The sequence below is a fragment of the Oncorhynchus nerka genome, linkage group LG2 (genome assembly GCF_034236695.1).
Source record: "Oncorhynchus nerka isolate Pitt River linkage group LG2, Oner_Uvic_2.0, whole genome shotgun sequence".
In the NCBI taxonomy this organism is placed as follows: domain Eukaryota; kingdom Metazoa; phylum Chordata; class Actinopteri; order Salmoniformes; family Salmonidae; genus Oncorhynchus; species Oncorhynchus nerka.
Window position 1 is genome coordinate 65,863,670 of NC_088397.1, and position 16,973 is coordinate 65,880,642.

Consider the following 16,973-nt stretch of genomic DNA (forward strand, 5'->3'; position numbering starts at 1 on the left):
TCATCGCTTCTGGCCACAATACTTCGTCCACATCACAGGATATGTTTTCTCTTGCCAAACATTGAGGGAAGTATCTCCTAGCATGGCGTATCCAACCTTGGACAGAGGCAACCTCTATGTCCCCACATAGACCATAATTATAATTGCAGTCTCTTGTACATCTGTAAACAAGCGTCCTCATCCTCCATGATGTCTTTGCCTTTCCACTGTACAGAATTCAAACACAGTATGTGTTCAGCATACTGTACAAAAAAATATAGTACAGCATGATAACCAACCTCATTCATTCAATGCAGTGCAGTAAATGGATGGCTGAGAGTTACAAATGTTTATGCAATACTATGCAGTCGTACGTATTTTACAGTACATTGCTGTAATGCTAAAATAGTCATTAGATAGTTGCATACCTGTTCTCATTTCTGAAGGTTTGAATTATGGACGCCACTGTAAATCGACTCAAGTTGGGCTGGACTCTCAGTCCAGCCTCTCTCATGGTCAAACCGTGGTTGATCACATGATCAACAAGTTTTGCCCTAATCTCATCAGAGATGGCTCTCCTTCCTTCTCTTCTTTGCCCTCGTCCTCTTCCTCTCCCTCATACTCCTCTTGCTCTCTGTCCATTGTTGGCATCCATTGTTCAAAACAGGTAATCCAACCTTTGACCTATTTATAGGCCTATTCTACAGTAAAGCAGTGATTGGTTAGTGATCAGTTAAGCTATTAGTGTTTGCACATGTGAGGAGTGTGTGTGTGACCTGGTGAATAAGTGTAGCATTTTGATTGGTTGTGTTTGGAAAAGGAAAGCAAGTCACTTCCTGTTCGATTTTTGTGTTTTAGGTAGATAATTGTGTGTAGTGTTTTGAAAAAAGTGTTTTATGCAATTGACAACTGAGTCAAACGCTGAGAAATAGCTTATGGTTTTGGATATTTGGTGTGTAGTTTTGCATTTTGAGTGAGAGGTTTCAAAAATCATGTGACATGAAAAGATTTTGTGTGTAAGCAGTTGGAAAAAACTGTAACTTGCCAGAGAGAGAGAGAGAGAGAGAGAGAGAGAGAGAGAGATTTGCAACAACTGATGGCCTTGGTCATGGATTCATCTCAACATTCAACCACTTTTGAAGTCTGAACATGCATGACAAAGTTTGATTTTAAAGTGAATTGACCTGAGAATTGAGGGTGTTTGTAAAGTGTTGTATATCTTTATGTCTGGTCTGTCAGTAGATCTTGGTTGATGGTAAGACTTAAATCCCCAGCAGACTGTCGTCCTCCTGCAGGGAACTGTGACTGTCTGTCTGCTTCTTAAGCTGATTCACCAGCAACAACTGGTCCTGCCTGTCATATTCACTCTATACACATGCAGACAGGGAGTAAATAAGATGCAGATCTGTGTGAGTGTGTGTGTGTGTGTGTGTGTGTGTGTGTGTGTGTGTGTGTGTGTGTGTGTGTGTGTGTGTGTGTGTGTGTGTGTGTGTGTGTGTGTGTGTGCGTGAGGAGAAAGGGTGGTTATTTATGTGTGTGTGTGTGAGATTATGATTGAAGTTAAGCTAAAGCTGGTCTTTTACATAAGCATCTAAATAAATTATCAACTTTATTTTTTACTCACTCACTCACTCACTCACTCACTCACTCACTCACTCACTCTCTCTCTCTCTCTCTCTCTCTCTCACTCTCTCACACACACACACACACACACACACACACACACACACACACACACACAAAGTTTGTTCCCTCCCTCGCCCACCTTCTTCAGCATACATCTATTTCTCCTCTCTTTGCCACGGTATGTCGCTCTCTCTCCTCACCTAAATCCTCTCCTCTGTTTGAAGTTACTGTATCAGTCAGTCAGTGAGTCTTTCTCCCACTCAGTGTGTGTGTGTGTTTGTGTTTGTATGTGTGTGTTTTGTGTGTGTGTGTGTGTGTGTGTGTGTGTGTGACTCTCTCTCTCTCTCTCTCTGACTCTCTGTCTGTTTTCTTTTAGCCACAGCCAACCCAGGCCCTGCAGGTGCAAGAGAGAGAGACACAGTTGGCCATTGTGCTACTTTACCACATCCTTCATCCTCCACCTCTCTCTCCGTCCCTCCCCAACATACACACCTGCACATACATGCTGGTGGGGAAAGACAAGGGGAGTGGTCTGGGGGCTACTGTCACTGAAGAAGGTGGTGTTGATTGGTCTGTGGATGATTATTGAAAAAGGTCATGCTTTGCCGGTGCAATGCATTCCATATAATCCATCTACCTGTCTCTTATTCTGATTCCTCTGAGCTACTCCTGACCCCTAGTGGTGATGTAGGCAACTAACTCTTACAGTCTCACATCAGAATTAGAAGTTTATCCATGTTTCTCAAACCTCAAATTTCGTAGTTGTTGCGAACGTCACATATCAAAGTGTTTAAGGTCAAGTTCAGGCATTAACAACGAAGTCTTAAGGTTAGGCATTAACCCCCAGTGGTTAAGGTAATGGTTAAGGTTTGGGATAGACTTAAAACAAAAATCTGCAAAGCAACTTTCTAGCTCTGGATTTGAACTTGCAACCTTAGGAATCAGAGGCAGACAGGGTCCCGTGTCGCACAGCAGTCAAAAGCACTGCAACAGCTCACTGTTGCCTCTAGTGGCTGGTTTCTCCATCATCTTCTGACATCCTCAGACATGGATGGATGTCAAATATTGACTTGTATCACAGGTGACCTGGCTGGGTCAGATACACCAAATCTATCTGTGTGTGTGGTGAGTAAAGTGCAATGTTTTGATACTAGAATGTTGTGTATATGATTACATTTGTTAAGGGTTGATCATGTTGACCACCCCCATGTTAATCATGTTTAAAATGTGTGTAAAATGGTGGTGTTTTTATGTACTCTTTTTCATTTGAGTGTATTTTCTGTGCCTTCCATTTAGCAGTGAGTGCCATTGCCAACAGTCCCTGTGTGTTTGTGTCTTTCAGGGCAGGCTAAGCAGTTTTATTAAGGCAAAACATCACTTTGATATAAGGATTAAATTTAGCCTCATCCTCATCCTACCCTCTCCTTTTCTCCCTTTCCTCCTCTCTCTCTTGTAAAGGTGACAGACGACAGTTGAGCACTGGATTATTAGCGAGAAAAGCAGCACATTCTAATAAACTCTTTCCTTTCACCCTATCAGTGCTCACAACATTTACGACATCTAGTCTTGTCTTCATATACAGTATGTGTGTGTCAGTGGAGGCTGCTGAGGGGAGGACGGCTCATAATAATGGCTGGAACGAAGCGAATAGAATGGCATCAAACACATGGAAACCATGTGTTTAATGTATTTAATACCAGTCCACCTATTCCGCTCCAGCCATTACCACGAGCCTGTCCTCCCAAATTAAGTAGCCACCAACCTCCTGTGGTGTGTGTGTATGTGTGTGTATGTGTCATCATTCATTTGGCTAGCAGTCATTTCCAGTGTGTGAGAACAACTCTGTTCATGGATTTGGTTCAAGCTCACCAGATGAAGCACTCATAAACGAAGGCCTGCTGTGGAGTTTGTGGTTGGAGATACACTGCACACATTTGATTTGAGAAGGTTTTACTCGATGTTACCGACCAATTACACAACAAAACAACCCCCATTCCGCAAAAAAGCCCCTCTACTTCCACCACACCTCTCCCCTCTTTCACTCCACCCATCTGCCACCTCTGTGAATGCAGAGAGAGCGATAGAAACAGAGAAAGAAGGAGAGTGATGCCAGCCATATGGCGCCCCTGTCCTCTCCTTCCCTCCCTCCCCTACCCCCTCTACTCACCACATCAGGATACACTTGTTCTGGTGGGATCCGGTTTCTAACGGAATGCTGCCTTGCTCTGGTTTGCCGCAGGCCCGGTATTATTAGCAGACACATCCGTCCCCTCTCAGTGGGCTGGTGGTCAGGGAGAGGCACCCCTAACGGACTCTTAACCCCCCACCACCTTACTAACACCCCCACCCCTCCCCCCGACACACAACACAACACACTCACATTCCTTCCCTCCCCAAATTCACTCACCTCATCTTGCTTGCGGCCCAGAGTGCATTGCATCCCTTCATACGGATCTTTACACAGTAAAGATCTTAAAAGGGAAAAAGAGAAACTGCTGCTTCTCACATACTGAGCTCTCTTTTCGCTTTTCTCTGTATTCCCTTTTCTAATCTCTTCTGTTCACAACTCCTCTTCTGCCTCTGTAGCTGAGAGCCAAGGCTTCATTTCTCAGCTTAGGACAATAAGGGTTTGAGGCCCAGGGACTCTGAATCACGTCACCACTCTCTCTTACCATCCCCTCACTCTATGCGCTCCTCATGACCCTTAGGCCAGGGTCTAGTGCCCCAAGTGTTGAGATGAGGTTTAGCATGACTCATGTCAGCAGAAGCTTCAAATCAAATCAAATTTATTTGTCACATACACATGGTTAGCAGATGTTAATGCGAGTGTAGCGAAATGCTTGTGCTTCTAGTTCCGACAATGCAGTAATAACCAACGAGTAATCTAACCTAACAATTCCACAACTACTACCTTATACACACAAGTGTAAAGGGATGAAGAATATGTACATAAAGATATATTAATGAGTGATGGTACAGAACGGCATAGGCAAGATAGTCTAAATTCTATATCTACAGGATTGGATGTGGGAATGCCAACCTCAGCTATTATCATATGACTTTCTCATGGCTATTCAATATTCATGAATTTACATACTTTCAACAGTTCCTAAAGATCGCATTAGGACCCACTGGTGTGTCGTGGTTGAACTGCATTCTGACATACCGATTATTTAGAGGGTCACACGATTATTGGGTGTGTCATTCCCAGCACTAAAAGGTTTGGAATGTACTTTCCCCAAATACTCTTCAAATCTCTGTACAATAGCCATAGGATGGTATCATATTTAGCTGATCGTCCACTGTGGCTATGATACAGCCAGAGAACCATAAGGACAGAGTTCTCACGACGTCAAGACCCAGTGTGGTGGGAACAGCCTCTTATTCCAATAGAGAGGCACTGATCATGTCCCCTGTCGCCGTCCACTCTGCTCCGCCACAATGTGTTTCTTATACACACTGCCGTTTTGTGTGTGCACTGTATGTTCCCTTACTGTTTATTTTCCTACAAAACACCATTTCTATTGTCTGGTGACGGAGACCTCTCTTACACATTGTGCCTCTGCACGTAGCGGCACTGTGCCTCTATGTATTCGCATGAGCCTTTTAGGCCTTTTGGCTAGTTTTTTCCCAGATTCATTTTTTGGTACAAATCAGAAAGAGATTATATTTTTTCCAGAACCTTCTCTTGACTTCAAGCGTCATCCCCAAGCAACACTGCCATCTGGTGTTGAGATCTGCTCTTGGGGGGGGGGTTAGTGTGTTCAGATCTGCTGGGTGTGTCAGAATACAGCTCCAAGGAAGGCTGGATATACAATCATGCTTCAAATCTTGTTTGGGTCAGGATGAGTTTCATTGTGTTGGGTGTCTTTGTATAACATTCGCTCTATTTGACAGTATTTCAGTATGTATTGGACTTTACACAACTAAACAGGCCAACTGAATGTAGGCTTATATCACGTGTACCCAAAAGGTTCTATCTAATACAAGAACATCAGAAAAAGAGAAACACTGAGTCCCTCTTGATCATATATTGCTCTTGAACATCACCAGTAGTGCATTGAGGTTACCATGGTAATGTTGGCACAGAACCAGAAGAGAGTGGGTTGTGAGAGCGCCTGTCTGCTGACTCTCATGGTCACTGTAGCCCAATGTCTATCTAGTACCAGTGTCGAAGTGAGGTGAGGCAGGTTGTTGTTCGTAACACTGTGTACTCTGTGCTCCAGAGCTGTTGAAACGGCGCGGGTCACATGTGCCACTTCCCCCAGCAACATATGGCGGTTCTCAGGGGGGATGTTGCTGGCTAACCGCTGCCCAGGCTGGGCTTCCGGCCTTTGGGCAGCTCAGCCCACAGGTGCCCCTCTCGCCCTCCAGCACCCCCACTATCATCCCACTCCAGACACCGTGCCAGGATACTGTGGTGACACAGCCCTGGGTCCTCGGTTCCTCCCATGTCAACAAGACTGAATATGGGAAATTGGCTCCAATTCCATTAATATGATTAAAATACTATATGCCAATCCCTCATCCATAGTTATAACAGGCAATATCTGCTCTGCTCTGTTTAGAATCATTAGAAGCAGCAGACTGCGATCCGATTTCTCCTTTACTATTTTTATTATTCATGGAACCCCTGGCCCAGGCAATTTGTCAATCAAAGGAAATAACACACATTTCCCTTAAATATACTGATCCTTTCATCTCACTATACATTGACATTATTTGTCTTTTTCTGGGCAATGTATCTCAATTTCTCCAAAATGCTTTGAAGATCATAGGATAAATTCAGATTCATCTCAAATTAGCCCTACTGTCCCTCAAGACCCCCAATGGAGGACTCATCTCTACTTATGGAATCCCAATAGTTTCGTTTAAATCTTTGGGAGTAGATATATTTCCTCCCTTAGGTAAAATCATTGGCAGAAACTTTAACAGAGCGCTCAAATCAATGAAACTCAACCTCAATAGATGGACAAACATTCCAGTTCCTTTAACCGGCAGAATATCTGTTGTCCAAATGAATATGTTTATGGTTGAATTTCTGTTCAATGTTTCCCATGTCGCCCCCTTCTGGCTATTGAGAAAATATATAAACAAGAAAACATCATTTAGGAAAATATGAAACATAATTTGGGAAAAATCACATATTTTATAGGGCCCCTCTTAGAGCTGTTTATTAACCATTATTTTACCAGGTACAGTGCATTCCGAAAGTATTCAGACCCCTTGACTTTTTCAACATTTTGTTACATTACAGAATTATTCTAAAATGTATTAAATGATTTTTTCCCCCTCATCAATCTACACACAATACCCCATAATAAAAAAGCAAAAACAGGTTTTTAGAAATGTTTGTAAACGTGTATATATATCACTCAGTAATGCCTTGCATCCCCCAAATGGTCAGAATGTGGAATCCATACCCTTGCCAATATCATGGAGAGTCATTTTTGAGAACATTCACAAGATTTGAAAGATACAAACATTACCAGACAACTCCTTTTTTTCTATATTTACAACTTAGGTCAGCTATGCTGGTCTATGGAGTCCCTTTGGAAACCCAACTACCAAACCATCCAATGATGGGATTCATAAACAAATTATCTGGGCTACCGAAAGGACAAATTTCTATAATATATAAACACCTTTTGGAAAGCTCATATTCTCAGCTAGCCATTAACAAAGTATGGACCACAAATGTAAGTGAATCTGAACAACCATTTAACTGGAACAGAATATGGAAAAAATATGACCTTGGCATCTCGTAAACGACTGCCCCTCATTGAAGACAACATGTTGGTTGGATTAGTTTGAGGGGGGGGGATGGGATGGGAGGTTGGGGGTGGAGATATGATGTGAACTAAATATGAAACTATATGAATTTGTATATTCAACCTGTAAGCCCCCTCAATGAAAAAAATGCATAAATAAATCAATTGGTCACAAAAGAAGCAACACTGATGGGAGGTGAGGAGAAGGGGAGAGAGATGCTTACAGGTATGAGGAGTTACTGAGTGACAAGTGTTTTTAATCATCAATGTGGGCATCTTAATTGTGTGTAGTGATCCAATATTCCATTGTCATATGTTCATATGTTCTGAGATAGTCCTCTCAATTTCTACATGTTCAACTCAGTTCAGCGATTCTTGCAGGCCCACAAAACATTGCCCTTGAATATTACTGTAACTCCATTATACTACATTTCCGTTGACGTCATGTAATGTTGATTGTATCAGTGGCAGTGAACTTGTCAGGTTTTGATCCTAACTAAATATTTTCAGGTCTGAGTTTGTCAGTACTAATAGCTAATGAACCTCATAGAGAACAATATGCCTGGTTTGGTTTTACTATTTCTAACTCAACCCAGGTATCAGTGATCAACAGTTCTCCAAACACAAGGGGGCAGATTGTCTCTTATCCCACATCAAGTTACATTAAAGCCAGAACTGTCAATCAATGACATGGCAAAAGAGACATCACAGGAGTGTGTGTGTGGGTATGTGTGTGTGAGAGATATATAGATAGATAGAGAGAGAGATAATGATAACTGAGGCGGTATGATCAAACCATGTCTGTGAGGGGAGAAGCCAGCTTGAAGCCTTTTCATCTCTAATAAAGGCTTGTCTTTATTAAGCCAAGCACATCATGCACCTCCCATTCGTGTGTGTGCATGCGCGTGGATGTTTGTATGTACGTGCATGAGCATGAATGTGTGTGTGCTTTTCTGGAAGTAGTGTTTATGCAGAAGTACTGTGTGGTCAAGTTTGCGTATTTAAGAACTGCACCGCATATAGTGTCTGCTATGCTGATGACAGTGTTTGTGTTTGCTTTGCTGCAGGCAGTATGTGTTTGTGCTTGTTGGTTTGTGTGTATAGGTAGTGTGTGTGAAATACTGTGGCTAGTTGAGAGCCTGCCTACCTGCGGTATGTCCGTCCGTCTAACCCACCTCGTTGTTATTATTAGCCACTCAGACTGGCAGCTCTTCGCGAACACTGCTAAAACGGGCAAAGCAGTTAACACACCCCCTCACCCACCACCACCACATAGCCTCACCATCCCCCGTACACACACTCACATCCCCGCACACACCCTGTACACCCCCCCACACACACACTGCTCACACACACACTCTAAACTCCCAAAAAAGCTCTGTAAACCACAGCCAGAGGGAGCCGCCCGTCTGACGCCAACTCCAAAGGCCAGCCGGGGGTCAGTGTGTGTGTGTGTGTGTGTGTGTGTGTGTGTGTGTGTGTGTGTGTGTGTGTGTGTGTGTGTGTGTGTGTGTGTGTGTGTGTGTGAATATTTGAGTATGTGTGTGTGTCTTTCTCTCTCTGTGTGTCAGAAAGTGTGTGAGCTCCTAATGCCATCATTGTGTGGGACTTTGGTATGGGACAGTGTGAAAGCTGTTACAGGTTATTTGTGGTAGGAGAAGGGGAGGCCCTTTACCAAAACTGAGCTCTTCTCTGTAGACTGTCATAGCATCATTTCAAACGAAAAGACAGTTAGGGTTTGGCTGAGCAATCCCACAGCTGGAGTCAGAACACAGGGGCCTGGAGACCTAGGGGTAGAGAGCGCTGAGTTGGCTGTCGGCTGCCCCTCTGTTGTACATTAGCACGTTAGCATGTTATCGGGCCATGGCTTTGAGGGGTCTGAGTATCACCCAACTGATAACTGACCCCCCTCTGCATGAACCTGGCACCAGCTGAGCCTATATCCAGGGGGGAGGGAACAGGAGAAGCAGCCACCATGAAACTCTGACTATTTAAATTTTATAGTGTAACTTAGAATTTTTTGTGAAACTACAGACCTGAAAAATGAAGAGGTGCTTTGCTAAAGTACTGTACTCAACTGACAGGTACTGTCACATACTCTGTAAAATGTAATTTGCTACATGATGCAGGTTTAGGGTGAGGGGTCTTTACTTAGGTTCGTGGTCAGCTAATTCTCCCTGGTTTAGATCTATTGACAACTCCTGCTGAGACTGAGGCATTCCTAATATGGACACCTTAAGAGATTATCAGATGGTTGAAATGAATATGCTTGTTTGGGTGATTGAATTAAACCTGTGTAGAATGTCATACGTATGGACCTAACAGGACACCTGGATGTCAAGTACCTTTCTTACATAACTTTAAACTGATTTTCAGGCAGAATCTGTTCATCTTTTGTGTTTTATATGTTGACATATCTTATTTACCCAAAACAATACTGGTAAACCATATTCAGAGACACAATAAGTCAAGTCAATGGTTACAAATGTTATAGAAATGTATTTCAATAATCATTTCTCTATACTAAAGCCATGATTGTCAATGTACATTTCTACATTACAAATTTGTGGAAAGATTTGCATAACATACTGTATGAAAACTTTACTGCCGTTTAAATATCACAACAAAAAAAGATGCGGGGTGGCAAAGTACATGGCAAATGATGGATAATAAAAATGAAGCAGGGGTGAGGAACCCATGAGCCTTTATGATCACATATTCTGCTGGTTAATGGTGTAATTCAACTTCTTCAATACATACTTGAATTATAAATCAGGACAGAGACATCTAACCACTTTTCCATTTAGCACTATATTTACACCTGGAAGAAGTGATTTAGTGGCTCACTATCCCAACATCATCCAGTGAATCAAACATCCAGTCATCAGCTGGTTAACAATAACCTTCACATACTCTGCAACCAGATGAGGGTTTCCCTGGCTGGAGCACATCACAAACAGATCTGGGACCAGGCTAGATTTATGTATACAGAACCTGACTCAGAGTATGTAGTAGGCCTACATTTTATAGATTGCTACTTCACATTAACTGTCCCATTTCAATCTGTTCCCAAGTCATTCATTATTAGAAGTTGCGTGGGCGTGTCTTCATCTCCACACTCTTAAAGGAGTAGCGCTCTCCACTGCGGCTGTCTGTCAGGATGTACCAGGTGCCCCAGTAAATGCCGTTGGTCAGCCCGCTGTAGCGCCCGCGGTAGTACCGTCCATTCAGGTTAGCCGCCAGGCAGGCATCGAACCACCAGCCCGCACCGTAGTACTGCGCACAGTTCCCCGAGGTGTAGCGGTCATGATCACGGTCGTTGGTGCTGAACGCTCGGCCGTCGTGGTTGTAGCGTTTGCTGTAGCTCAGGGCATTTCCCGCGTCACCAGAGTACTCCCGTGCTGTCAGACGGTACCTGGGAGAAGGAGAGACAACATTTACTCAGCGTTCATAACCAAGTGGGAAGGTGGTATTTACCACATACGACTAGGAAAATACACTTGAACGCCCCTCCAACTGGTAATTACTAGTGGGACACTCGTCTATCATCCCTGATCTCTGTCTTCTCCCACATACTGACCCCTGATGTCACCTACTAAGGAAATTACCTCAATAACAGTATTTTCGGCAGTTACATCCAACAACAAAATACAATTTATAAAAAGCTATCTATTAAGTGTTTTTGAACAATAGAATTTGTTTGCGAGCACGACAGCTGTACTTTTAGTTGATAGTTGCCGCAACTTGTTTGCCATTAGCCAATCTCAATGAGTTTAAAGCATGTGAATGCATCCAACTCATATTTATTACTTCACAACTGGAAATTGCCACATTCCCACTTGGTTATGAACACAGCATAACACCATGAGTGTATTAGTTTATTATATGTTAAAGAGATATGTTCACTCCAAAATCAAAGTTTGTCAGATGTTTACTGACTTCCAAAGAGGTCTTATGTTGAGATGAGTCCACGTCATACTCCATCAGTTGTGCAGATCCAGATACATGCATTAAAGATAGGCACTGTCTAATTTCACATTCAGATGCCGTGGGACCTGAACTGATCTTGACATTATCCCACTTTTGTATAAAAAAAAATATATATATATATTTGGTCATCTTTGATTTTGAGGCAAACAATTTCTTTAATTTGTGTATAATATACACTGTACATCTTAGTCTTCCTATCTATCTGTGTGTTTCCATTACTTCTGTGTCTCTGTTGCCACTCTAAAGGTGTTGTAGGTGGCTTGGCGTTTCTGCTTGTGCCAGTCCTCCAGTTGAATACGCAGTAGGTGTTGACCAGTGTTGGTGAGAGCATGCAGCGCTGCGTTCCCCAGCCAGTGTTCTCCCTGTGGGGAACCAAAACCCTCGCGATACTCCTGCCACGTCCGATTGAAGTCCACCGAGCCATCTCTCCGACGCTGGAACATCGTCCACCCTCCGCCTGCCGTCTCCATGTCACACTCTGCCTGGGGAGGGGCAAAGGTAACAACTCTTGGACATCCGACACAATAATGATGACGTTTCCCTGACCATTGCCAATAGTAGAGAGAATATACGGGGTGATTATTGAGATACAGTATGTAACGCATTGAGACATTTTTCTGTAATCAGTGGCCTTGTGGTTTGAGTGTCTGCCATGAGATTGGAAGGTTGGGAGTTCCATCCCCAGCTGAGTCATACCAAAGATTGTAAAAATGGAACACGGTGCATCTCTGCTTAGCACTCAGCAGTAAGGAGATATATTTGGGGTAAGGCCCTGTGATAGACTAGCATCCTGTCCAGAGGGTGTACTTGTACATCAAGCTGCCTTATGCTACAGAAACAGGAGATGGGCTCCTGCTCCTGTGAGCCGTTCTGGCTTGCACAAACAAGGCTACTGTACTACTGTAATCTGTAACATCAGCTCCCTCCTTGTCTGTTTTTTCTCACTGCATGTTCCCCTCCAAGCTCTACAGATGGTGCATAACACACATACAGCAAACAGGTGGTTTGCATTTTGTGTGTGTAAGTATTATGTGGTACCTCGACTGCAGGTCTGTGTGGGTCAGGCTGGATGGTGTAGATTCCGTTCTCTCGGATCCCCAAACGATAGATCTCAGCACAGTCCTGAGGATGCAGCCTCACTGAGGGGGCAACTGCACACACACACACACACACACACACACACACACACACACACACACACACACACACACACACACTTGCGCTCTTACATCTGTATATTTTGTACGCACATGCGCACACATGCACTCAAGTAAACATGCACACATACACACACACACACACACACACACACACACACACACACACACACACACACACACACACACACACACACTTGCGCTCTTACATCTGTATATTTTGTACGCACATGCGCACACATGCACTCAAGTAAACATGCACACATACACACACACACACACACACACACACACACACACACACACACACACACACACACACACACACACACACTGCTCTCACCTGTTGGAGGGTGTTGTGTGATGCTTCTCAATAGTAGTAGCAAGTCTTTCTCTCCCTCTCTCCCAACCGCTGCCCCCTCTAAACACATAAAACAAGAAGAGGTTGTGTGAGATTGAGGACCCATCCCACTGTAGTTACATATAGCAGTTATCTTCTGATCTGTTGTATAAGTTATATGGTGGTTTTGTGAAGGTTAAAGAGTTGTGCACTGGGTTGTGAGATACCAGTGAACTATCTATCTGCCTTACTCATCCCACACAGAGCCCTGCATTCCTGTGCACTCACCTCTGACCGACACAGACCAGGCCTCACTACGGCTTTGTTAACTGTGAGTGTGTGTGGCCCTCTTAAGAGATAGGAGAGACACCGTCATTGTGTGGAGAGGGATCAAGAGAATGAACAGGAGGATACACAGAAAGAGAGAAGATAGGTAGTAACAATGTGTGCATCTGTGTGTGTGTATGTGTGGGTGTTCGCCATGCTCCTCACCCAGTCGTCTGGCCATAGCCCTGAGGGCCTGGCTGTGACAGTGAAGGTCACACTCTGTCAGCACTGCAGCCATCAGAGCCAGAATGGCCCCCAGCGTGTCCTCTCCCTGGCCTGCCTGGCCCCTGGGGGCCCCCGGCTCCTGGAAGGAATGCATACATCGCTGCAACTGGAACAGACGCTCCGACACATCGCCTGCCTGCAGAGACCACACACAGCATTACAGTCATGACATGACACACACACACATGCATGTACCAGCATTTACAGTCACATCACACAAACACAAACCGACACTAAGGCATGCAAAGTAGATGACTGCCACAGACTCAATCACTCAGTCACGCTTACATCCCTCCTAGCCATGTCAGTGGAACACCTGTCATTGCATGAGCTCAGCAAAGCCATATGATGAGGACATTTATAAACCCAAGCCTAATTTTACTCCCAATTTGATTGTTATCTCTGGAAAGCATCTGTCAAGTGGTGCCAAGTGAAGAGTGCCCCTAATCCCCAGAGTAGGGACCTGTTGCCCGCTCTCCACATACTATACCACTGACACTAATGCTTACGACACCAGATACTACCCACTGGGCACAGACGTCAATTCAACATCTATTTCACGTTGGTTCAACATAATTTCATTTAAATTACGTGGAAACGTTGATTCAACCAATGTGTACCCAGTGGGTGTCTATGCCACTATGCTACAGAGTTGGGCTCAATTCCATTTCAATTGGCTGAGTGACGTTATGTCCATAGTCACTGTTTCAGTGGCCTAAACTTTACACCCCTGCCACACAAACCAGAGGGACATGGTGTGTCAGACTCAGAGACTCTGCACCAGCATGATCTAATCACCACTACCGAGCAAACATTGTCCAGGCCTTCCTCTGTGCCACCCAGCTCAGAATACTCATTGTTTGGTGTGTACAATACCTGAGTTAGTTATATCAATACCTCACTCATTCTACTGGGAAAAGCACAGGAAATGACCTCAGATTGACCTGGTGATGTCACTCACCTCGGGCTGGACCTGTCGGACTTCTTGTCTGTGTTCCTCCCTCAGAGGGGGGTCGGAGGCAGCCAGTGGGGCAACCACCACCCTGCAGCCCGCTGTCCCAGGGCTCCCCTCACACCCCCCTGACCCTATCCTCGCAGGCGGAGCGGCCACCAAACTGTCCCTGCAAGGGGCGTGGGGACAGACTGGGGGTGCGTCTGGGGGGGACAACACGGCCCCCACACACAGGGACAGCAGTAGTGGGACCACACCGATTGAGCCCAGTAGAATCATGGGAAACTCCTAAAAGAATTTGAAAAGCTGGCAGAATTCAGTCTCTCAGACACCTCTGAGTTTCGTCGTTTACTGTGCCTCCCGACACCGGTTTTCACCTTAAAGCAGTTCCGCCTTGCCAGCCTCTTGGATTTGGGTGCCCACACCTCTTTGGTGCCACTTGTCCTTTTTTTCCTTTTTTGTTGTACTTGATGGGTTTCTACTCCACTCCTGAGTCTGTCGGCTTGATGCTTTGTTTGAAGCCTTGGATGGTGTCCCTCCACTCTCTGCCCATATAACCTTCTTCTATTTCTGTGTGAACTTCATCTTTTTCTGTCTCTCCATGTCTATCTCTTTTTTTACTCTAATCTTACTGTAATCCCGATCTCTGTGTATGTCTCTTTCTATCTTTGTTTCTATCTATATACCTATTTCATCCTCTCGACTTCTCTTCCTATTTTTTCTCTCTCCCTCTGTTTCTCTTTCTCTCTCTCTTTCTGTTAGTGCGGTTCTTTTGGCTCAAAATCCTAGATAACTGCGCCTCTCTTTGCTGTCTGGCACGCACTAATGCACACACCTCCTGATTCTCACACACACACACACGCACAGACACATGGTCACACACAATCCATCCATCTCCTTGACCAATCCCCTCTCTCTCTCTCTCTCTGACTCTCTCTCTGACTCTCTCTCTCTCTCCCTCTCTCTCTTTGACTCTCACTCTCCCTCTCTCACTCTCTCACTCTCCCTCTCTCCCACAGTTTATGGACACAGAAACCAGAGGAGTGTTCGAGGAGCTTGTTGTAGAGTTGCATCCCTATCTCAAATGAACAGACATTTTCAGTAGACTGGATTTTTACTCGACTCTCCATTTGTCTCTTATCTCACACACATGCTCAAGTCACATGTTCCTCCCCCTCCTACCTACCTCCCTCTCTCTTTTTCTCTTTCTTTCTCTCTCTCTCTCTCTCTCTCTTCCTCTCTCTTTCCCTCTGACAGTCAGTGCCTGCCTTTAACTCTCCCCTGTTAACGTGTGTCTGTGTGAAAAATGTGTATGTGTATATTTGAGACGCTTTTCCTCCAAGAGGCCAAATCTTTTCTTGCACTACCCTCTCTTGTATATCCTCCCCCCATTTAGTTTATTGCTGGACGTGTTTACCAACTGAGTTCCTACCAGGTCTTAAAGACTAGGCACTCAATAGTGTAGAGCAGTCAGGAATTCGTCCATTAACACTAGGGCCATCCCGACTCCTTAGCAGTGGTGTAAAGTACTAAAGTAAAAAATACTTTAAAGTACTACTGAAGTCGTTTTTGGGAGTATCTGTACTTTACTTTACTATTTATATTTTGGGCAACTTTTACTTTTACTTCACTACATTCCTAAAGAAAATAATGTACTTTTTACTCCTTACATTTTCCCTGACACCCAAAAGTGCTCATTACATTTTGAATGCTTAACAGGACAGGAAAATGGTCCAACTCACACACTTATCAAGAGAACATCCCTGGTCATCCCTACTGCCTCTGACCTGGCAGACTCACTAAACACAAATGCATCTTTTGTAAAATATGTCTGAGTTTTGGAGTGTGTCCCTGGCTGTACGTACTTTTTAAAAACAAGAAAATGGTGTCGTCTGCTTTGCTTAAAATATAAGTGATTTGAAATGATTTATACATTTACTTTTGATACTTTTAGACATTTACTCAAGAAGTACTTCAAGGAAAAACTTCCACTTTTACTTGAGTAACTTTCTATTAAGGTATCTATACTTTTACTCAAGTATGGCAATTGGGTACTTCTTCCACCACTGCTCATTAGGATGTGCCAAATGGATGCATCAACAGAATACACACCCACGGACACACAGTCTGCCCCCAGCCAAGGGGCAAAGACACTTCCAGACATTCCCTTTGGCATTTTCCCTCTCACTGTCAGACAGTACGTGTTCAGTCAGTCAGGAATGGTTGTTCCTCCGCTCTCTCCACTGGCTTCCAGTTGAAGCTCGCATCCGCTACAAGACCATGGTGCTTGCCTACGGAGCTGTGAGGGGAACGGCACCTCAGTACCTCCAGGCTCTGATCAGGCCCTACACCCAAACAAGGGCACTGCGTTCATCCACCTCTGGCCTGCTCGCCTCCCTACCACTGAGGAAGTACAGTTCCCGCGCAGCCCAGTCAAAACTGTTCGCTGCTCTGGCCCCCCAATGGTGGAACAAACTCCCTCACAACGCCAGGACAGCGGAGTCAATCACCACCTTCCGGAGACACCTGAAACCCCACCTCTTTCAGGAATACCTAGGATAGGATAAAGTAATCCTTCTCACCTCCCCCCTTAAAAGATTTAGATG

General features: G+C 44.4%; 1 protein-coding gene across 1 annotated transcript; it reads right to left on the reverse strand.

The window, feature by feature from the left end:
- Positions 1-9,809: 9,809 nt before the first annotated feature.
- Positions 9,810-16,685, reverse strand: si:ch211-157b11.8 (fibroleukin). Its single transcript, XM_029687685.2, has 6 exons — positions 14,377-16,685; positions 13,356-13,551; positions 12,867-12,944; positions 12,405-12,517; positions 11,586-11,848; positions 9,810-10,791 (listed from the first exon to the last, which is right to left on the reverse strand). Exons 1-6 carry the CDS (start codon positions 14,644-14,646, stop codon positions 10,461-10,463), a joined length of 1,251 nt encoding a protein of 416 aa, XP_029543545.1. The 5' UTR covers positions 14,647-16,685; the 3' UTR covers positions 9,810-10,460.
- Between the last annotated feature and the right edge of the window lie 288 nt (positions 16,686-16,973).

Coding starts and splice junctions, on each gene's coding strand:
- si:ch211-157b11.8 (XM_029687685.2), bottom strand. CDS start 14,646: ATGATTCTACTGGGCTCAATCGGTGTGGTCCCACTACTGCTGTCCCTG. Junction 13,552..14,376: donor TCCGACAGGTCCAGCCCGAG/GTGAGTGACATC, acceptor TGGTCTCTGCAG/GCAGGCGATGTGTCGGAGCG. Junction 12,518..12,866: donor CACACAACACCCTCCAACAG/GTGAGAGCAGTG, acceptor GTGTGTGTGCAG/TTGCCCCCTCAGTGAGGCTG.